The sequence below is a fragment of the Sciurus carolinensis genome, chromosome 13 (genome assembly GCF_902686445.1).
Source record: "Sciurus carolinensis chromosome 13, mSciCar1.2, whole genome shotgun sequence".
Taxonomy (NCBI): Eukaryota; Metazoa; Chordata; class Mammalia; order Rodentia; family Sciuridae; genus Sciurus; species Sciurus carolinensis.
In genome coordinates this window covers 79,150,260-79,166,755 of record NC_062225.1, presented here as the reverse complement: position 1 = coordinate 79,166,755, position 16,496 = coordinate 79,150,260, and the positions used below count along the sequence as shown (strand labels likewise).

The 16,496-nt window shown below is 32.9% G+C and overlaps 1 protein-coding gene and 1 non-coding gene across 7 annotated transcripts in view; one reads left to right on the top strand and one right to left on the bottom strand.

Annotated features, from left to right (window-relative positions):
* Positions 1–16,496, bottom strand: part of Pum2 (pumilio RNA binding family member 2) — an 84,624-nt gene that overhangs the window by 41,877 nt on the left and 26,251 nt on the right. For all 6 annotated transcript variants that reach the window (XM_047522235.1, XM_047522236.1, XM_047522240.1 and 3 more), the window contains 5 exons: positions 14,788–14,896; positions 11,411–11,598; positions 10,685–10,854; positions 6,474–6,744; positions 6,144–6,237 (listed from right to left, as the gene is read on the bottom strand). In XM_047522235.1, the coding sequence (XP_047378191.1) occupies positions 6,144–6,237; positions 6,474–6,744; positions 10,685–10,854; positions 11,411–11,598; positions 14,788–14,896 (832 nt within the window). The remainder of the gene's footprint in view (positions 1–6,143; positions 6,238–6,473; positions 6,745–10,684; positions 10,855–11,410; positions 11,599–14,787; positions 14,897–16,496) is intronic.
* Trnai-uau (transfer RNA isoleucine (anticodon UAU)) lies at positions 690–762 on the top strand. Its single transcript has one exon. It is a non-coding gene; the product is annotated as a tRNA-Ile (tRNA).

Sequence of the window (16,496 nt, the reverse complement as noted above, 5' to 3'; positions counted from 1 at the left end):
AAGGGTATAAGAAGATGACTGTACACTGATTTTACACAAAGGAAAATGTAAAATATATCTTATCTAGGCCTTAAAAATCAAGACTCTGAAACTATTTTAAAATTGTATCATATTAGCTTTCAGTGTTTGACTCTGATTCACAATATGAAATATACTTCAGATCAACTTACACATACAGAATAATGACACAAACAAGTTCAGTAGAAAAAAATTTTTACTGGACTAAAGATGTGACTCAGTGGTAAAGTGCTTGCTTGCCTAACACATGCAAGGCCCAAGGTTCAATTCCCAACACCCACAAAATTACCCTTTGAAATTTCAATGAACTCTATATTGTGCAGCACTTATTACTTTTCACATCATTTGATTTTTTAAAAAATATAGGCCACGACCCACAATAGTGATTTCATGCACAAGCACAAATAGACATTTTCAAAATATGCTATTTTATAAAGGAATTAAAATTATAGCGTGGGCTCAGTAAAATCCTCTTCTACTTAACATCATTTGGTCCATCATATTCTTAACTATGCCCTAGGACAAAGGTTTCAAGATTCTCATCTATCAAGAATTTACTTATCATAAGAATAGAAAATACTGTATTAGTATTCACATTTGTATGCCACTAAAAAAAAAAAAAAATCTAAAACCTAGGTCATACTTGTTTGAAAAATGTATTTTATGGGGGCTGGGGAAATAGCTCAGTTGGTAGAGTGCTTGCCTTATAAGCACAAGGCCCTGGGTTCGATCCCCAGCACCCAAAAAAAAAAAAAAAAAGAAAAAATGTATTTTATGATTTATCATGAAAAACACTCTTAACATTCAAATTACTACTAGAATCTATCAAGTAGAAACAATTGGCTTATACCCTTCTCAATTTTTAAATGCATATGTACTCATGCATTTGATATTCTAGTCCTAATATTTTAATATGCTTTTCCTACTTACCAATTAATCATAGATCTTTAAGACACAGACACATAGCTCATTCTTTTTAAAGGCCACATAATACTCATTCTATTGTACAGAAGGAACATAATTTAATCAGTCTACTACACTAAAATTACATTTTGATAGTTCATAATCTCTTACTACAAAAAATGTTTTTTCAAAACTACACAGGTCTCTATATATTAGTCTTATGAAAACACATTTAAATGGGCCAAAATAATTAAATTCTTGATTTCCATTTCCAGATTGTCCTCCAGTAAAGTTGTACCAATTTACATTCCTATCAAGAGTATTGAAGGATGCCACTCACCTTCTTGCCAAAATAAGACCAATCAAACTTTTTAAGCAATTTCCAACCTGATAGGTAAAGCAAAACACTAAAAAGAAAAAAAAAAAAAAAAAAAGAAAGAAAGAAAAAAAAAAAAAAGCAGCAACTATTTTGTTTTAATTTATGGTTTTTTGGCTCTCAATAAGGCAAAATTATCAACCTTTTTTATACTTTTTTTCTCATTTAAATTTCCAATCCAAAAGGAATAAAACCCAATTATCCTACCAAGCTATTTTCCAAATAAACATTCTTTTAAAAATTGATTTGAAATGTCAATTCAGATTAAAATTCATGCCATCACTCTATCACACAAACACCCACACTCACACCAATACATACACACAAAATTAAGATTGGTTTTGTTCACTGATCTACTTGTATATTCCCAGGCCAATACCATATTGTTTTAATCACTTTTACAATGAGCAAGTCCCCCTCCTGAATTTTAGTTTTCCATTAATTATCTGACACTAAAAACAAATTTTTAAGTTTCAAACAAACAAAACCCTGTTGGAATTCTGATCAAGAGTACATTAAATCTGCACATCAGTTTCAGGAGAAGTGACATTTTTTACAATGTTGATGTTGACTTTTACCCAAAAAGCATGTGTCTCCATTTACTCAAGAGTTCAAGACAAGTTTACAGTTTTCTTTACAAATGTCTTATGTATCTTCAGTTACTTCCTATTTCACTCTATAGTTTTTTTATTTCTAATGTCCTTATTACTATGCACTGTTTTCAGTGTTCTGGAAGATTTTCTAAGTTTTATTTCCTAGTTCATTTTGTCCTAAATAATAATAGCCATGTGGACAGTTATGCTGTCCACATGGAACTATTTTTTCAATGATTTTTATTTCTAAGATCCAGAAATGGTTCATTTTTGCAACATTTTCTGATCTGAAGACCTCTTAAGGATGTTTGACGACTTAAGGCTTGTATTTCTTAAAGTTCTGAATGGTTTCAAAGTTCTTTTTAAAACTTAAAAGTCCCTTTATTTCTGTATCTTGAGTGTAAACTCTTTTGCTAGACTGTTCTAGCTGACCTTCCTTATTTGTACTATCATTTTGTTTGAAACACTATCTTCTATGAATTTTTCCTGCATTTACCTGTCCACAATTTGGTATGATAGTCTCAACTATATTCTACAGGGTCCAACCTTCAAATCAAGTCTTCTATTAGTAGTCTGGAAATCTTGATTTATATAATTAGCATAACTCAAACTCCAATCCTGGTAATTAATTTCTCTTGTAGGCCCTCACAGACTTTATTGCCAATTACTGCTATCAGTTTTCCTATGTCATAGAAATTCCCAACTACCTACAAAACCTGTCTTTTTCTTTGAGCTCACAAGCAGATGAGTTGAGTGTCAATGTCTATTTTAAAAAATATATTGCATTTGTTATCTTCTTTTGGTCCACTCTATTAGTTAAGTTTAGCCTGTTAACCTTTTTATCCCCTTCTTTAATAAATTAGCTAAGAAAAGTTTGAACATATTTAAATGGTTGAGAAAAAAATTCACAGCAAGGAAAGTATATGAAATTCTAATTTCAGTGACAATAAATGATACTCATTCATGAATCGCTTATGACCACTTTCATGCTAATACAACACTGGAGTAGTTGTGACTGAAACCATATTGCCTACAAAGCTGAAATAGTTACTATTTGGCCCTTTATAGAAAGTTTCATTAACTCCCATCCTAGATGTAATCTTCAGAGCTGCACTGGCAAATGTGGTAGTTACTAGCCCATATAATCCCTGGGCATTTGAAGCGTGACTAGTGTAATTTGAGATTAGACCTATAAGAAGGAAAATGCATACCTAATTTCCAACACTTAATATGAAGAATGTAAAATTTCTCATTAGTAAGTTTTCTACTGATTATCTTTTGAAATGATAATCAGTAGATAAAATGGGTTAAAATAATCTATTAATAACAAATAACTCAAATTAATTTCATATATTTTCACATTTTAAAATGTGACTACTAAAAAAATTTTAAACTACATATGGCATATATTATATTTCTATTGGATAATGCTAAATGAGTCATTGATCAGCCAAGAGATGACTGAACAAACTGGTGAAAATGACTGATGGTCAAAAATTAAACTATGGAACTAAGACTAAAATGTGGGGTCAGTTTAGATAAGCTATGCTTTCTTAGAATAATTTTATCTCATTCCAGATTTCAAATTTATTTGAATTATCTATGTGGTTTCAGAGTTCTTCTGTCACATCTTTGAAGATCATGTTAGTCTAATATTACTTAGTATACTCCATGTTAAAAAATAGAATATCTCTAAATTCTTTTTATGAAGCGATATACTGATACAAAAACTTGAAAAAACTGAAAAAATACAGACTAAAGTGACTTCAATACTGATGCAAAAATCCTAAATAAAATATTAGAAATTTAAAGAGTATGTTAAAAGGACAAATATATACAAGTCATTTTTATTTTAAGGGAAGAATGATTCAATTTTAGAAAATATCACCCATTAAATCTAATAGTTGATATTCAAAATCTTTCATGCATACTACTGTTTAATGAATGAAAGGAGGTCATCTGATAGTAAAACAAAATATTAAGAACAAATTTATCAATAAATATTCAAATTTGTATAACAAACTTTAAAGCACTCATGAACACTAAAGCAGCCTTGAATAAAAGTAAAGACACACTATACCCTGGATAAGAATGCTTAATGAATTTTTCATAAGTAAATTAAAAAACTTAACCTGATCTTCTGTAAGTAGATAAGTTGATTCTTTAGTTCATATTAAAAAACAAAACAAAACAAAAAAACCCTATCATGGCAAATAAGAAAAATATGTTTTTAAAATAAAAAAAAAACACATTATAAAGCCTCAAGTAATATACACTGTGTTGCATGAACATACAGGAATCAGTACATTTTTAACAATGAGAGAAGAAGGGATTAAGAACGTGGATAAAAGGAATTGGGGGGAAAAAGCAAAAGAAAACAGGGCCAAGGTGGATGTTGCTATTAAAGGTTTAACTACCAATGTGGACACCTTTGATTAAAACCAAAAGTGAAATCTGGGACCTAGGAAACCTTACTGCACTGATACAGAACAATACAAAGCTAAGAGAAGAGAACCAACAATAGAACTATCTTTCCTTCCATAGATTCTAATGTCAGAGTATTCACAACTTTTCTAACTAGAAAATAAAGTTTAGTCAAAGTCAGACAAAATGTTTCCACAAATCTACACATGTAATAAAATGACAAAATTATATACTATATCAATGACACATTACTCGTTTTGATACTGTACTATAATTGTAAGATGTAGCTATTAAGTGAAACTGAATTAAGGGGCATAGGAATCTTTGCACTCTCTTTGAAACTTCCATATGAATCTTTAACTGTTAAAAAAATAAAAAGTTAAGCCAGGTGTAGTGCTGCACACCTGTAATCCCAGTGGCTCAGGAAGCTGAGACAGGAGGATCCTGAGGTCAAAGCCAGGCTCAGCAAAAGTGAGACACTAAGCAACTCGGTGAGACCCTGTCTCTAAATTAAAAAAAAAAAAAAAAAAAAAAAAAAAGGACTGCGAATGTGGCTTAATAGTTGAGTGTCCCTGAGTTCAATCCCCAGTACCCCCCCCAAAATTAAAAAAGTTAAAGAAAAAAAAAAAAAAAAAAAAAAAAAAGGCACTCAGCTTATTTTTCCACATATTTTACTACAGAAAGTGTCAGAATCACAGAGCTGGGTGGAGGAAAAAAATAACAGAACAACTGCTAGCAAGATTTATATATATATTATTAAGATTTACATGTATTAATAATTAGTAAAGCTTTGTGCTTGGTTGAGGGTGGGGAGAACAACAACAACAGCAACAACAACAAATTCCAATATAGACAATATAACATGTACCAAGCTTGAACTCTAGCAATAACAAAGAAATAATTCAAAAGTCTAAAGGTCAGAGATCACATAACTTAATGAAAGAAAATATTGAGAAATTTTCTTAGAATTCCTATTTTTAAACAATTTTTTAAATGAACATTTTGGCTGGAAAGTGGATAGAAATAACCACACTTGAATTTTCTGGCATTTAACTCTCTAGCCTTCACACTTGTGGGGTGGGGGGGGGGAGAACAGAAAAAACTTGTGCACGGACAACTTTAAGCTTGAGATCTTTGTTTAACCAATGATGCAAATTATAATAAGAGCAGAGCCTAGGGGTGCACACTGGTAATTCCAGATACTTGGGAGTCTGAGGCAGGAAGATTACAAGTTTGAGGCCAGCACAGACAACTTAGTGAGATCCTGTCTCAAAATTAAAAATAAGCTGGTTATAATGGTATGCATCTGTAATCCCAGAAGCCTCAGCAACTTAGGGAGGTCCTAGGCAACTTAGAGAGACCCTGTCTCCAATTAAAAGTAAATAAAAAGGGCTGGGGATGTAGCTCAGTGGTAGAGCACCCTGGGTTCAATCCTTGGTACTGTCCAAAAAAAAAACCAACCAGAATTAATTCTTCCTCTAATCAATACCCTTGCCATATATTCTGTTGTTGTTGATCTCAATGGGATTCCAGGATGTTTCACAGAAGTTAACAAAATAGCACCAATTGTTAAATGAAAAAAAACCAAAAAACCAAAACCAAAACCAAAACCCAAAGATTCTAATCACTTTTGACAAGATGATTTTTCTAACAGTCAAAAATGACAATTTAGGGGAAGGAAAGATAATAGAATGAGACAAACATCATCACCCTATGTACATGTATGATTATACAAATGGTATGACTACTTTTTGGACAACCAGAGAAACAACAGTTGTGCCCCATTTGTGTACAATGAGTCAAATAAAAAAAATAATTTACAGACTCACCGATATGTGGCTGCTGAGCTGCTGCTAATGCATATTGCTGCTGTTGAGCTGCAGTTAACTGCTGAACTGTTAATGCATTAGTCCTCTGAAAGAGCTATCAGGAAAAATATTGAATACAAAGATTAGTGTCAAAACATTTCACTTATAATTGGAATGCTGTGAATAAAACATTTTAAACACTTATTAGAAGTACTCAAACACAAGGACATTTTAATCAGTAACACATTAAATTTTTAAGAAATCCCACCATTTACATCAATGCCACATACTACATTGGAATTCACAAGTAAATAGTCAAGAAGACTTTCTTAAAGAAGATGCATGCTTTACCTGCTGCTGGGAATTGTACTCGAAGAGGCCTACAGTAGCTCCTGAAGAGTCCATGGGTACCTGGTTACCAGGATAGTCGAACTGTAAGGAATCCAGACCAACTTGTTCCATGGCATCCAGATTCTGAGTTTCAGGATTTGAAAATTCTTCAACAAGTGGCTTATTAGCTGTAGGATTAGGAAGAGGACCCAATCCTTCTTGGGGATTAGTATTGGGGCCAAGGCGCTCAACTACTTCAGTTGGAGAGGCTTGACGACTTCCAGGAGTACGACTGAAAAAAAAAGTATTATGAGTAAAAACACGTCAAAAGGAAAGTATGAAAATAATGAAAAAAATGTTTATAAAATACAGAAAGCAAACAAGGCAATCTGGGTCACTAACATTCTACTCTATCACATTTTTTTCCCTATTTAATGTTACTTAAGAGGCGACATGGTTTCAGCTGAGTATGGTGACATCTTCTATAATCCCAGCTATTTGGGAGGTTGAGGCAGGAGAAGCACAAGTTTAAGGTCAATGTGAGCAAGTTAGTAAGACCTTGTCTCAAAAAATAAAAAGGGAACTGGGTGCAGTGGTACACACCTGTAATCCCAGCAATGTGGGAGGCAAGAGACAGGAGGATCGAGAGTTCAAAACCAGCCTAAAAACAGCAAGGTGCTAAGCAACTCAGTGAGACTCTGTATCCAAATAAAATACAGAATAGGGCTGGAGATGCGGCTCAGTGGTTGAGTGCCTCCAAGTTTAATCCTGGTACCCCCGCCCCCCCTCAAAAAAAAAAAAACCAAACAAACAGTAAAAAGGGCTGGGGATGTAGCTTAGTCATAGAGCATCCCTGAGTTCAATTCTCAGTACCCCCTCCCCCCCCCAAAAAAGGTGACAATGGTTTTAGTAGTTTTTAAAAAAAAATTTTTAAATAATTTTTAATAATTTTATTTTTAAATAATCTCAATTTGAATATTATTATGACCAACTCAATTTTACAGGTAAACAAAAAAAACTATTTGCAGAGAAACAACATGTATCCCATTTGTTTACAATAAAAATAAATATGTACTCAGAAAAAAAAAAACTATTTGCATTATAATTTAGGCTAATAGAATTTGAAATCTTTGTCTCAAATCATAGACAAAATGAATGGTAGGTATGAAAATCAAACTATTATGCAAATGTGGGAAAATTAAAAATCAAACCCACCCATCATTCTGCTCTCCTGCCCACCAGCATGTAATTCTGTCATACCTCTTGCTTACTATTATTTTTAGGGAGAAAAAAAAAAAAAAATGGCCACAGATCACTGTGGTCTTCATGACTTAAGACCGTAAAACCTGCTAGACAACAGAAAATGGAACCAAAGACAAAAAGGCTGACTCCTGACTCTTTTAAATATGATTGGTGAGCAAACCATTAATCTCTTAGGTCCGTTTCCTTATCAAAGCTAAATAGATGACCTGGTGATTCCAACTAACAATAATAAACTATTTATGAAAGTCCTCTATGATAGTTCCATAGAGACCAACTCTATCGTACCAAATTGTTTCAGTTAAAATCATCACAAAGACATGCAAATGTATACGCTATGCATCAAAAATTAAGGCAGGGGACTGCAGTTATGGTTCAGTGGTAGAGAGTTTGCTTAATCATGTATGAGGCACTGGGTTCAATCCTCAGCATCACATAAAATAAAAAAAATTAAGGCAGAGACAGGGGCACATTTATCAAGACCCTGTCTCAAAATTTAAAAAAAAAGGCTAGGACTGTAGTACAGTATCAAAGCATCCTTTGGGTTCAACCCCTATAATCTCCCCTCCAAAATTAAGTATACACAGAACGAAAAACACAATTCTACACTAAAAAACAAACAGAAACATCTTTTGATGGGCATGGTAGTGTACACCTATTAACCCCAGCAACTCTGGCAGGAGGACTGCCAAGTTTGAAGTCAGTCTGGGCAACTCAGACTGTCTCAAAAAAAGACTGGAGACAGCTTAATGGTAAAGAAACCCTGGGTTCAAACCCTTGTGACACAGAATTTTTAAAAATACAAAACCTTTCTCTACTACACTATGACCTCTTTAATTTTCCCACGAAATTGAACATTGTTAGGAACAAATTTCAAACATCAGCTTCTCTTTTTGCATAAACACCCTTCACATTCTCAATTCTATTCTTACCTTTTTCTAACCCTCATTTACAGTCTATATTTTCTTCATGAATATTTTATATAGAATCCTTTCCCTCACAAAAAAGAAAATTTATTGTCCTGAGGTACCATGCATTCCGAATATATTCAAACATAAATATATTAAGTTAATAGCAATAAGTATTCTACCTGGTTTTTAATGCCAGTTGTTATGTCTATTTAACTCTGTCCCTAAAGTCAGGTGCTCCACATTGGCATAAATATGCTAGCATGCACAGAGAAGTTTGCAAAGCCAATACCTGATTATAAGAACTCTTTCAGATATTTAATTGAATATACATTTTATTTACAAAACATTGTCCTTGCAACATTAGAAGATTTCAAACTCCTTTCTTCTTTAGTCATATCTAACTTGCAAGGAAAAATTTCAAAGTTCATTTATTCATTTGGAATATACAGGAAGAAAAAAGAAAACTGAAAGGATTTTGTTTAAAACCAGTCAATTAAAAAACAAAACAAAAGAAATTTTCCTATGAGTCTTTCATTCATTTCAGTTCTACTACAGTAATGTACAGGTTGATTTATCACTTAACATATAGATTAATGACATGTTGATATAGTGTGTTTATGTTGGCCACAGTTGTTTTTTGAAACATTTTTTATACTATCAAGTAATGATTAACATTGTATTTAAAATAATTAATGATTTTAAACATCTAAAATAAAATCTGAATGATTATAAAGTTGGTACTAGTATTCTTAAGAGGAAAAGTAAAAACTTTCACACAAAATAACTCAAATACCAAAAAGCAGAGGACACAAAAAAAATCATTGTACTATGAGTGGTGCTCTTGCTATAGTTAGTGGTGTATTAACACTTCAATTATAAATGTATAATCTGAAGGGTTTATAATCAACTGAGTTTTAAATGCATGCTGTTTACTAAAACTCAGATAACAGGAAGAGCAAAATCAGAATGCATAAGGTTCTAGAACAAACCAAACAGCATTAACTTTTGCATCAAAAGAGATTTAGAGGTTTTGGATGCTTTTTTTGCACTCTGAACAAATAGAAACGCCACTGTTTTTAAGAAGCAATGTTATTCTGCTTTGGTAGTTAAAGGCAATAAATGCAAACCATCATGTACCTAAATTGTTATCTAGGGTTCCATGGTTCACGAGATCTCAAAGAAATAGTTCATTTTCAGGTAGTCTCCAAAATATCTGATTACTACAGTGTAAAAGTATAGGAAATCAGTACGAAGTAGCAATTCCCTAACATATAAATGTACATTGTCTAATTTAGTGTCAGAGGTTAAAAAAGTATTTAATTGCCTAAAAACAACTACAGCTGGACATGGTGGCACATGTCTACAATCCCAGCTAGTAGGAAGTCTGAGGCAGGAGGATCACAAGTTCAAGGCCAGCCTTGGTAAATTTGCAAATCCCTGTCTCAAAAGCAAAATTTTAAAAAGGGGTGGGGATGTAGCTCAGTGATAGAGCACTTGCCTAGCATGCTGGTGGCCCTGAGTTCAACCCCCAGTATCTTGCACAAGGAAAAGAGACAGAGAGAGAGAAAATTTAAAAGGTATTAAAGAATTCTGAGCTTAGAGTTAACTTTTTAAAAAATATTTAGTTGTAGATAGACATAACTTTTACACACACACACACAAAATATATAAAATGTAGTGTTGAGGATCAAAACTAGTGCCTCACAAATGCTAGGCAAGTGCTCTACCACTGAGCCCCAACTCCAGTTCAAAGCTAACTTTTAAGTCTCTCAAGTCTCACTAAATTCTAGAAGAGGAAAAAGTTCAAATTTAGATATTAGCAGAAAATTAACAGAAGCTTCTAATATTACTCCTTCAACAGAATGTACTGTTTTAAAGATTTCTTTTTAAATATTCATAATCATTAACTAATTTTCCTTATGAAAAAATAATTGTCCAGATTAACACCAGATACAAAGGAAATAAACAAGTTGGAAAAATGTCTAAATCAGTCACAGTAACTAATTGTAATAATCCTTAGAAAGAGATAAGTTTTTCTTCTCAAAAAAGTTAAAATCTTACTTAAAATCTTTGCAATCGGCATCCATTCCATTTGGCAAACTTCTGCCATTTATTTTAGAATCATCATCATCTCCTTGTTTAAGATCTCTGTTTTGGTCCTCCTCAAATGGAGAAGCCTTGCCTTTTTGATCTCCTTTCTCAGGTCCATCTGTTTCAGCATCTCTAGTGCCCTGAGGAAAAAGAATCTGTTTGATTCTGAATACTTAATAAAACACACAAAAAAGCACCATTTGGTGACCTAAAACTACACTACTGTGCATGGAAACAAGAGAAAGCAGTGACACTTATTTTAAATTCGCAGTCAACTATTTTAGCGAAAGCCAAAAATTTGAGTACAAATTAGTGATTTATAACAGAAGGGCTAAGGCAACCTTAACTATAGCGGTGCTAGAAAAGCAGTAACACCACAAACAAGATTAAAATATTTAATGCATAGACAATTTCATTTAGTTACTTTCATATCAAGAAATGTTTTAATTTTTGCAAAATGTTTTAAAATCAATGTGATTTGATTTTTATAAAATGGTACGATTATAAATATTTCCAGTGGTTTTATCATTTCATGTATTTCATGAAGTGGACAAGTTTAAAACAAAAAAACAAGAGTCCAAACAGCTATTAAAATTTCCTTTAGCTCTACAAAGGGAGGGAAAAATAAGACTTAAAAATAAAATATAACCAAATAACCAAACAAATATTAAAAATGTCTTTATTGAAAATACTTACAAAAGTTCCTTTCCTAAAACGAGAATCCAATTTATCAGCAGGAGAAGAACTTAATACATATTCTACCATGCTCACGCCAAGGCCTCCACTTTCTGATCGCGGAGACAGTATTGCATTTACTTCACTGTTTCCATGAAAACCCTGTCCAGATCTTCTCTGTACCATAATAGGCTGGGACATTGAATGATCTGTTTGGAATAAAGATTAGAATTATAGATTTGCACTTTCAAGTTAAACCAAATGGAGTTTCACAAATATACTAAAGTAAGAAAAATCAGCACTTCATTTTATTTTGAACATTATTATTATTATTATCTTGTAAACAGCTTTTCATTCTGTTGAGAGTCGGTGGCTGACGCACGTCTCTTGAAAATACAAATGGGAAGAGCACTTTAGTAATACATAGGAAAAGCCTATGCAAAGAACTGTCAAATCAAAAAGGTCAATGGAGGTAGAAATATTAATTTGAAGGCTAAGGTGCTTATAAGCATTACACTAAAAAGTTAATATTCTTTTGGTTAGTCCTAAGAAATCAGAGGATTTTTTTTAAGGATAAAACAGAATAAAAACTCCTTCCAAATTGGTAGCACTTCTCAAGCTCATCGCTATACACTAGACAAATTTGGAACACACTACTGTCACACTATACACATGAATGAGTCTGGAAAAACCAGTAACACCACAGAATTTTCTATTCTTTATGAAAAGGTTAAATATCACCTTAATTTTTTTTTTTTTTTTTTTTTTAAATCTTTTCTATCTGGGCTCAGGGGCACACACCTGTAAACTCAGTGATGGGAGGTGGAGGTGGGAGAATCACAAATTTGAGGCCAGTCTCAGCAACTTAGCGAGACTTGTCTCAAAATGAAAGTAAAAGGGTTGGAGATGAAGCTCAGTGACAAAGCACTCCTGGTGCAATTCCTAGTAATTTTTAAACAAAAATTTTAAAACAAAATTATTCACTTGATACAAATATGTTAAATCATATTAAAACATTTCTATTTCAGTATCTATATCAATGATAGATCAGCAACTATATCCTTTCAAACATTCATTCACGGTTTAAATATTGATTTACTGCCCCTTGTATGCTAAGCATTGTGCTATATATGGGGAATTTAACAACAAAGATAATCTCTGTCCTCAAAGAGCACAGATTTAATAGAAAGCAATCATAATAGAATAAAGTGCTTCAACAAAAATAATCCAGGATACTATGGGGAGAGAAAAGATGGAGCTTTGATTCTGTCCAGTCTTTGAGTGAATTCCAAAGGAAGTGATATTTAAGCTGAATATAAAGGGTAAAGAGTTAAAGCGTGCAAATAGGGAGAGAGTGAGAGCACTTCAGTTACAAAAACCCACTTTGCAAAGGCCTGAAAGTACCAGAAGAACATACTGAACCTGACAATCACAAGCATATTGATTTAGCTGATGTTATGGTTTAGATGTCAGTTGTCCCCCCACACCCAAAGCTCATGTGTGAGACAATTCAAGAAGGTTCAGAGGAGAAATGATTGGGCTATAACTTTAATCAGTGAATTAATCTCTGATGGGATAAACTGAGTGATAACTGAAGGCAGGTGGGGTGTGGCCGGAGGAAGTGGTTCACTGGGGGGTGTGACTATGGGTTATATATTTGTATCTGGTAAGTGGAGACTTTCTCTCTGCTTCCTGATCACCAAGTAGGCTGTTTCCTTCTGCTACTCTTCCACCATGATGTTCTACCTGACCTTGAGCCCTGAAGAAAGGACCTGCTATTTATGGACTGAGACCCCTAAAATCATGAGCCTCCAAATAAAACTTCCCTTCTCTACAGTAGTTCTGGTTGGGTCCTTTAGTCTCGTAGTGAGATAGCTGACTAAAATAGCTGAGAATGACTACGATATATGATTAGGTCTCTGCAGTCATGGAACGTCTTAGAATGACAAATCCTTTAGAACCAAGGAATATATTATTCATATTTGCATGTGCTTGGAATCCAATAAATGTTAGGTAAATAAAATTCCATTCATTTCTAATGTTCTAATGATTTTTGATAGAAGACTAATATTTGTCATCAAAATTTTAATCTATACAACTAAAAGTTAAGTTGGGAAAAGTGATACAGGAACTGACTAAAATGATAAATTTGGTAATTCTTCTATCATCCATCCTGAAAATAATCTTTTATTTTCATGTTCTGCTCAGGATGCTTTGTAGGTCAATACTTTATGGGTCTAATACCTTTCTGTTCTCCAAACCTGCCACATTATCTGTTTGTTAGCAACTAAACTGAAAACAAATTTTCAACATTTTAAGGAATTATCAACCTAAATTGGCTATTGCCAAAAGTTTTCGATCTATTTGATTGAAAATGAAATTAAAATTTTTTAGATCTTCCTAACTTTTGAGTTTTAGCTTTAAGGCAATAGTTTTAACAACAGCAAATTAAAAACTATAAAGCAGTTTAAAATGCTATTAATACATTTTTAATGATTTGGAGACTAAAGAAACACCTGTTGATTTACACTTATAAATGAACATTAACTTAGTAATTATCTGGGAATTTGGTTTTTTATTACTTTGGTCATTTTGCATAGGTTAAGCCAGTTACATTAAACTTAGCAATAAAAAGAGAAAACTTATTTGTAAAATATATGTTATCAGTTCTATCTGCACAACTCTCAAATTTTACTAATCAGGAACTTTGCCAAAATATAATTGTAAAGTGATTTTAAGAATATAACTATGCTTTTCAATCTACCAATAAATACCGCCACTCCTACAGACCAGTTCCTTTTCCCCTTATGAGATTCTCAGACCCAACTGTCTCCTCACTTCTTAAGGAAATCAAAAACTTTCACATCTGCTCTTTTCTAGGAGATTTATGTCACCAAAACAATTTACTTCTTTTCTGGATGTGGCCAATGTCTAATAAAGCTTAACTGAGCTACAACTAGATAAATGAGTCACTGTCATACAAAACAGTTTAAAAGTAAAACTTCCTGGGGTTCAACAACTGTGTTCTCTAGTGGTAATTCAGAATTTTATGATCAGAGTTAATTAAGAAAACAAAAAACTTCAAGAAAACCTTAATGTGACAAACACATCTAATCAATTCATTGTGCTAATCAAGTAAGTGTGCCTCAGAGAAGGGTTAACTACCACAAGAAAATGCAAATTATGACATGAAATCCTCAATAACATCATCAGATTTTTCTCTGATTATCATCTAGGGATAGGCAGAGTCAAACAAACAAACAAACAAAAAACACTGAGGTGGAGGGCTGATAAGAGAAAGGCAGATGACACCCTAGGGCCAGGGCCCAGGGTGGGGACAGGGAAAACACCAAACATTGAGTCTATTTATAATTCTTATGCATACAACAATAACTTACGAGAAGTTCCCCATGCAGTCTCTCTCCATTCATCATCCCCAAGAAATATGCCTTTTTGTCCATCTTTTGTTGAATCATCAGGTTCCCAAAACTTTTTGGTAGGCAAAAGCTATTTGGAAGAAAAAATTTGTATTTAAATTTTATTCTAATTACAAAAAATACAAAGGGACTAGTAAACATATCCTGACATGTACAAATTAGTTTTTAATGCTAATGAAATGAGAATGATCTGTTTTTAAAATTTTCTCATTAACAGTAAAGTAACTCCCCATTTATATTCATGTACTGGCTCTAATAATTCTGAACCTAAACAATAAAACAAAGTCCACTTTTGACTTTTGTTTTTCAAATGTTTGTGTTATCTTCTTTATATGTAAATTTCTTCAAAAATTAAATTTCTTACTCAAAAAGAGATCATTAAAAGAATGATTAATATTTTTATTTAGCTTTCAAGAACTACCTTTGGACAACCTCCTATCCTATAACTTCCAGGATAGAAAATATTTTTTCTTTCTTATTTCAGTTATTCAATGGAAGTGAATCTCACAATTCTTACAAGTTCCTGAATACTATGAACCCACCAATTTCAAATCAAAAAGCTATGGATTATAGAAAACACATACAGAAAAAACCTACAGATACTTTTGAAATAATCACTTTAAGGCCCTGGGCTATATTCTACATGGTGACATACACAGCATGTAAAAATTGTGTTGAAAAAACCATTCACTGATTATTCAAAATGTATAATTCCTACGTATTCTTTAATATCCTATTCTTTTAATACCCATTCTTGCTACTACTACCCCTGATGCTCAGAGGAGACAGACTTGGCATGTCTGGTTGAATATACTATCTTTCTGAGACATACATTTGGTATTTTAAATAAGCATTCATAGGACACTCTCGGCCTATAATTAGGTGACCATTCCCTTTAGTGCCAGTAATCAAACCTGTGTATACTTCTAGTACAATACATATCATACTAAATTACCTTTTTGCTTCTTTAAGGGCATGCTCATTTCATCTTCAGAGCTCATAAACAGATAGGCTACAATAAAATATAACTTACTAATACCTGAATTGAGATCTGAGAGAGAATATAGTGTGTTGGGAGTGTGCTAGAGGTTGAAAGCGGGAAGGCAAGGCAAGAAAAAATATATAAATTGCTGAATAAAATACAGTCAAGCATGAACAAAGGCAAATACTTGAGAAAATGCAAGATGTGGAGAACAGAATATAAGATAGGAGAAACAGATGTGGAAGGCCAAGATTTAATACTGGTAAAGCTAACCAGGTAAATTATGAGGACTCTTTCCTAGGAGACAAGCTAAGCTATAGTTAAGCTTAGCTAACTATAGTTAGCTAAGTTAGCTATAGTTAACTATAGTTAAGCTATAGTTAAGTAACAGGAGAAATCAAAACAGGTTGACAAGAGTGACATTTAAAAAAAAATTCTTTTTTTAGTTGTCGATGAACATCTATCTATCTAATCTAATCTAATCAAACCAAATCAAATCTATCCATCTCACTGAGGAATGAACCCAGGGTGTCACACATGCTAGGCAACTGCTCTACCACTGAGCCACAATCCCAGCCTGAGTGACATGTTTTGAAAAACAACTCAAGTTGTAAGGAATGAGAGATATAAAGGGGAAAGACTAGAGACAAAGACACCAGTTTAAGGAAAATTATGAGAGAGTCAAAGT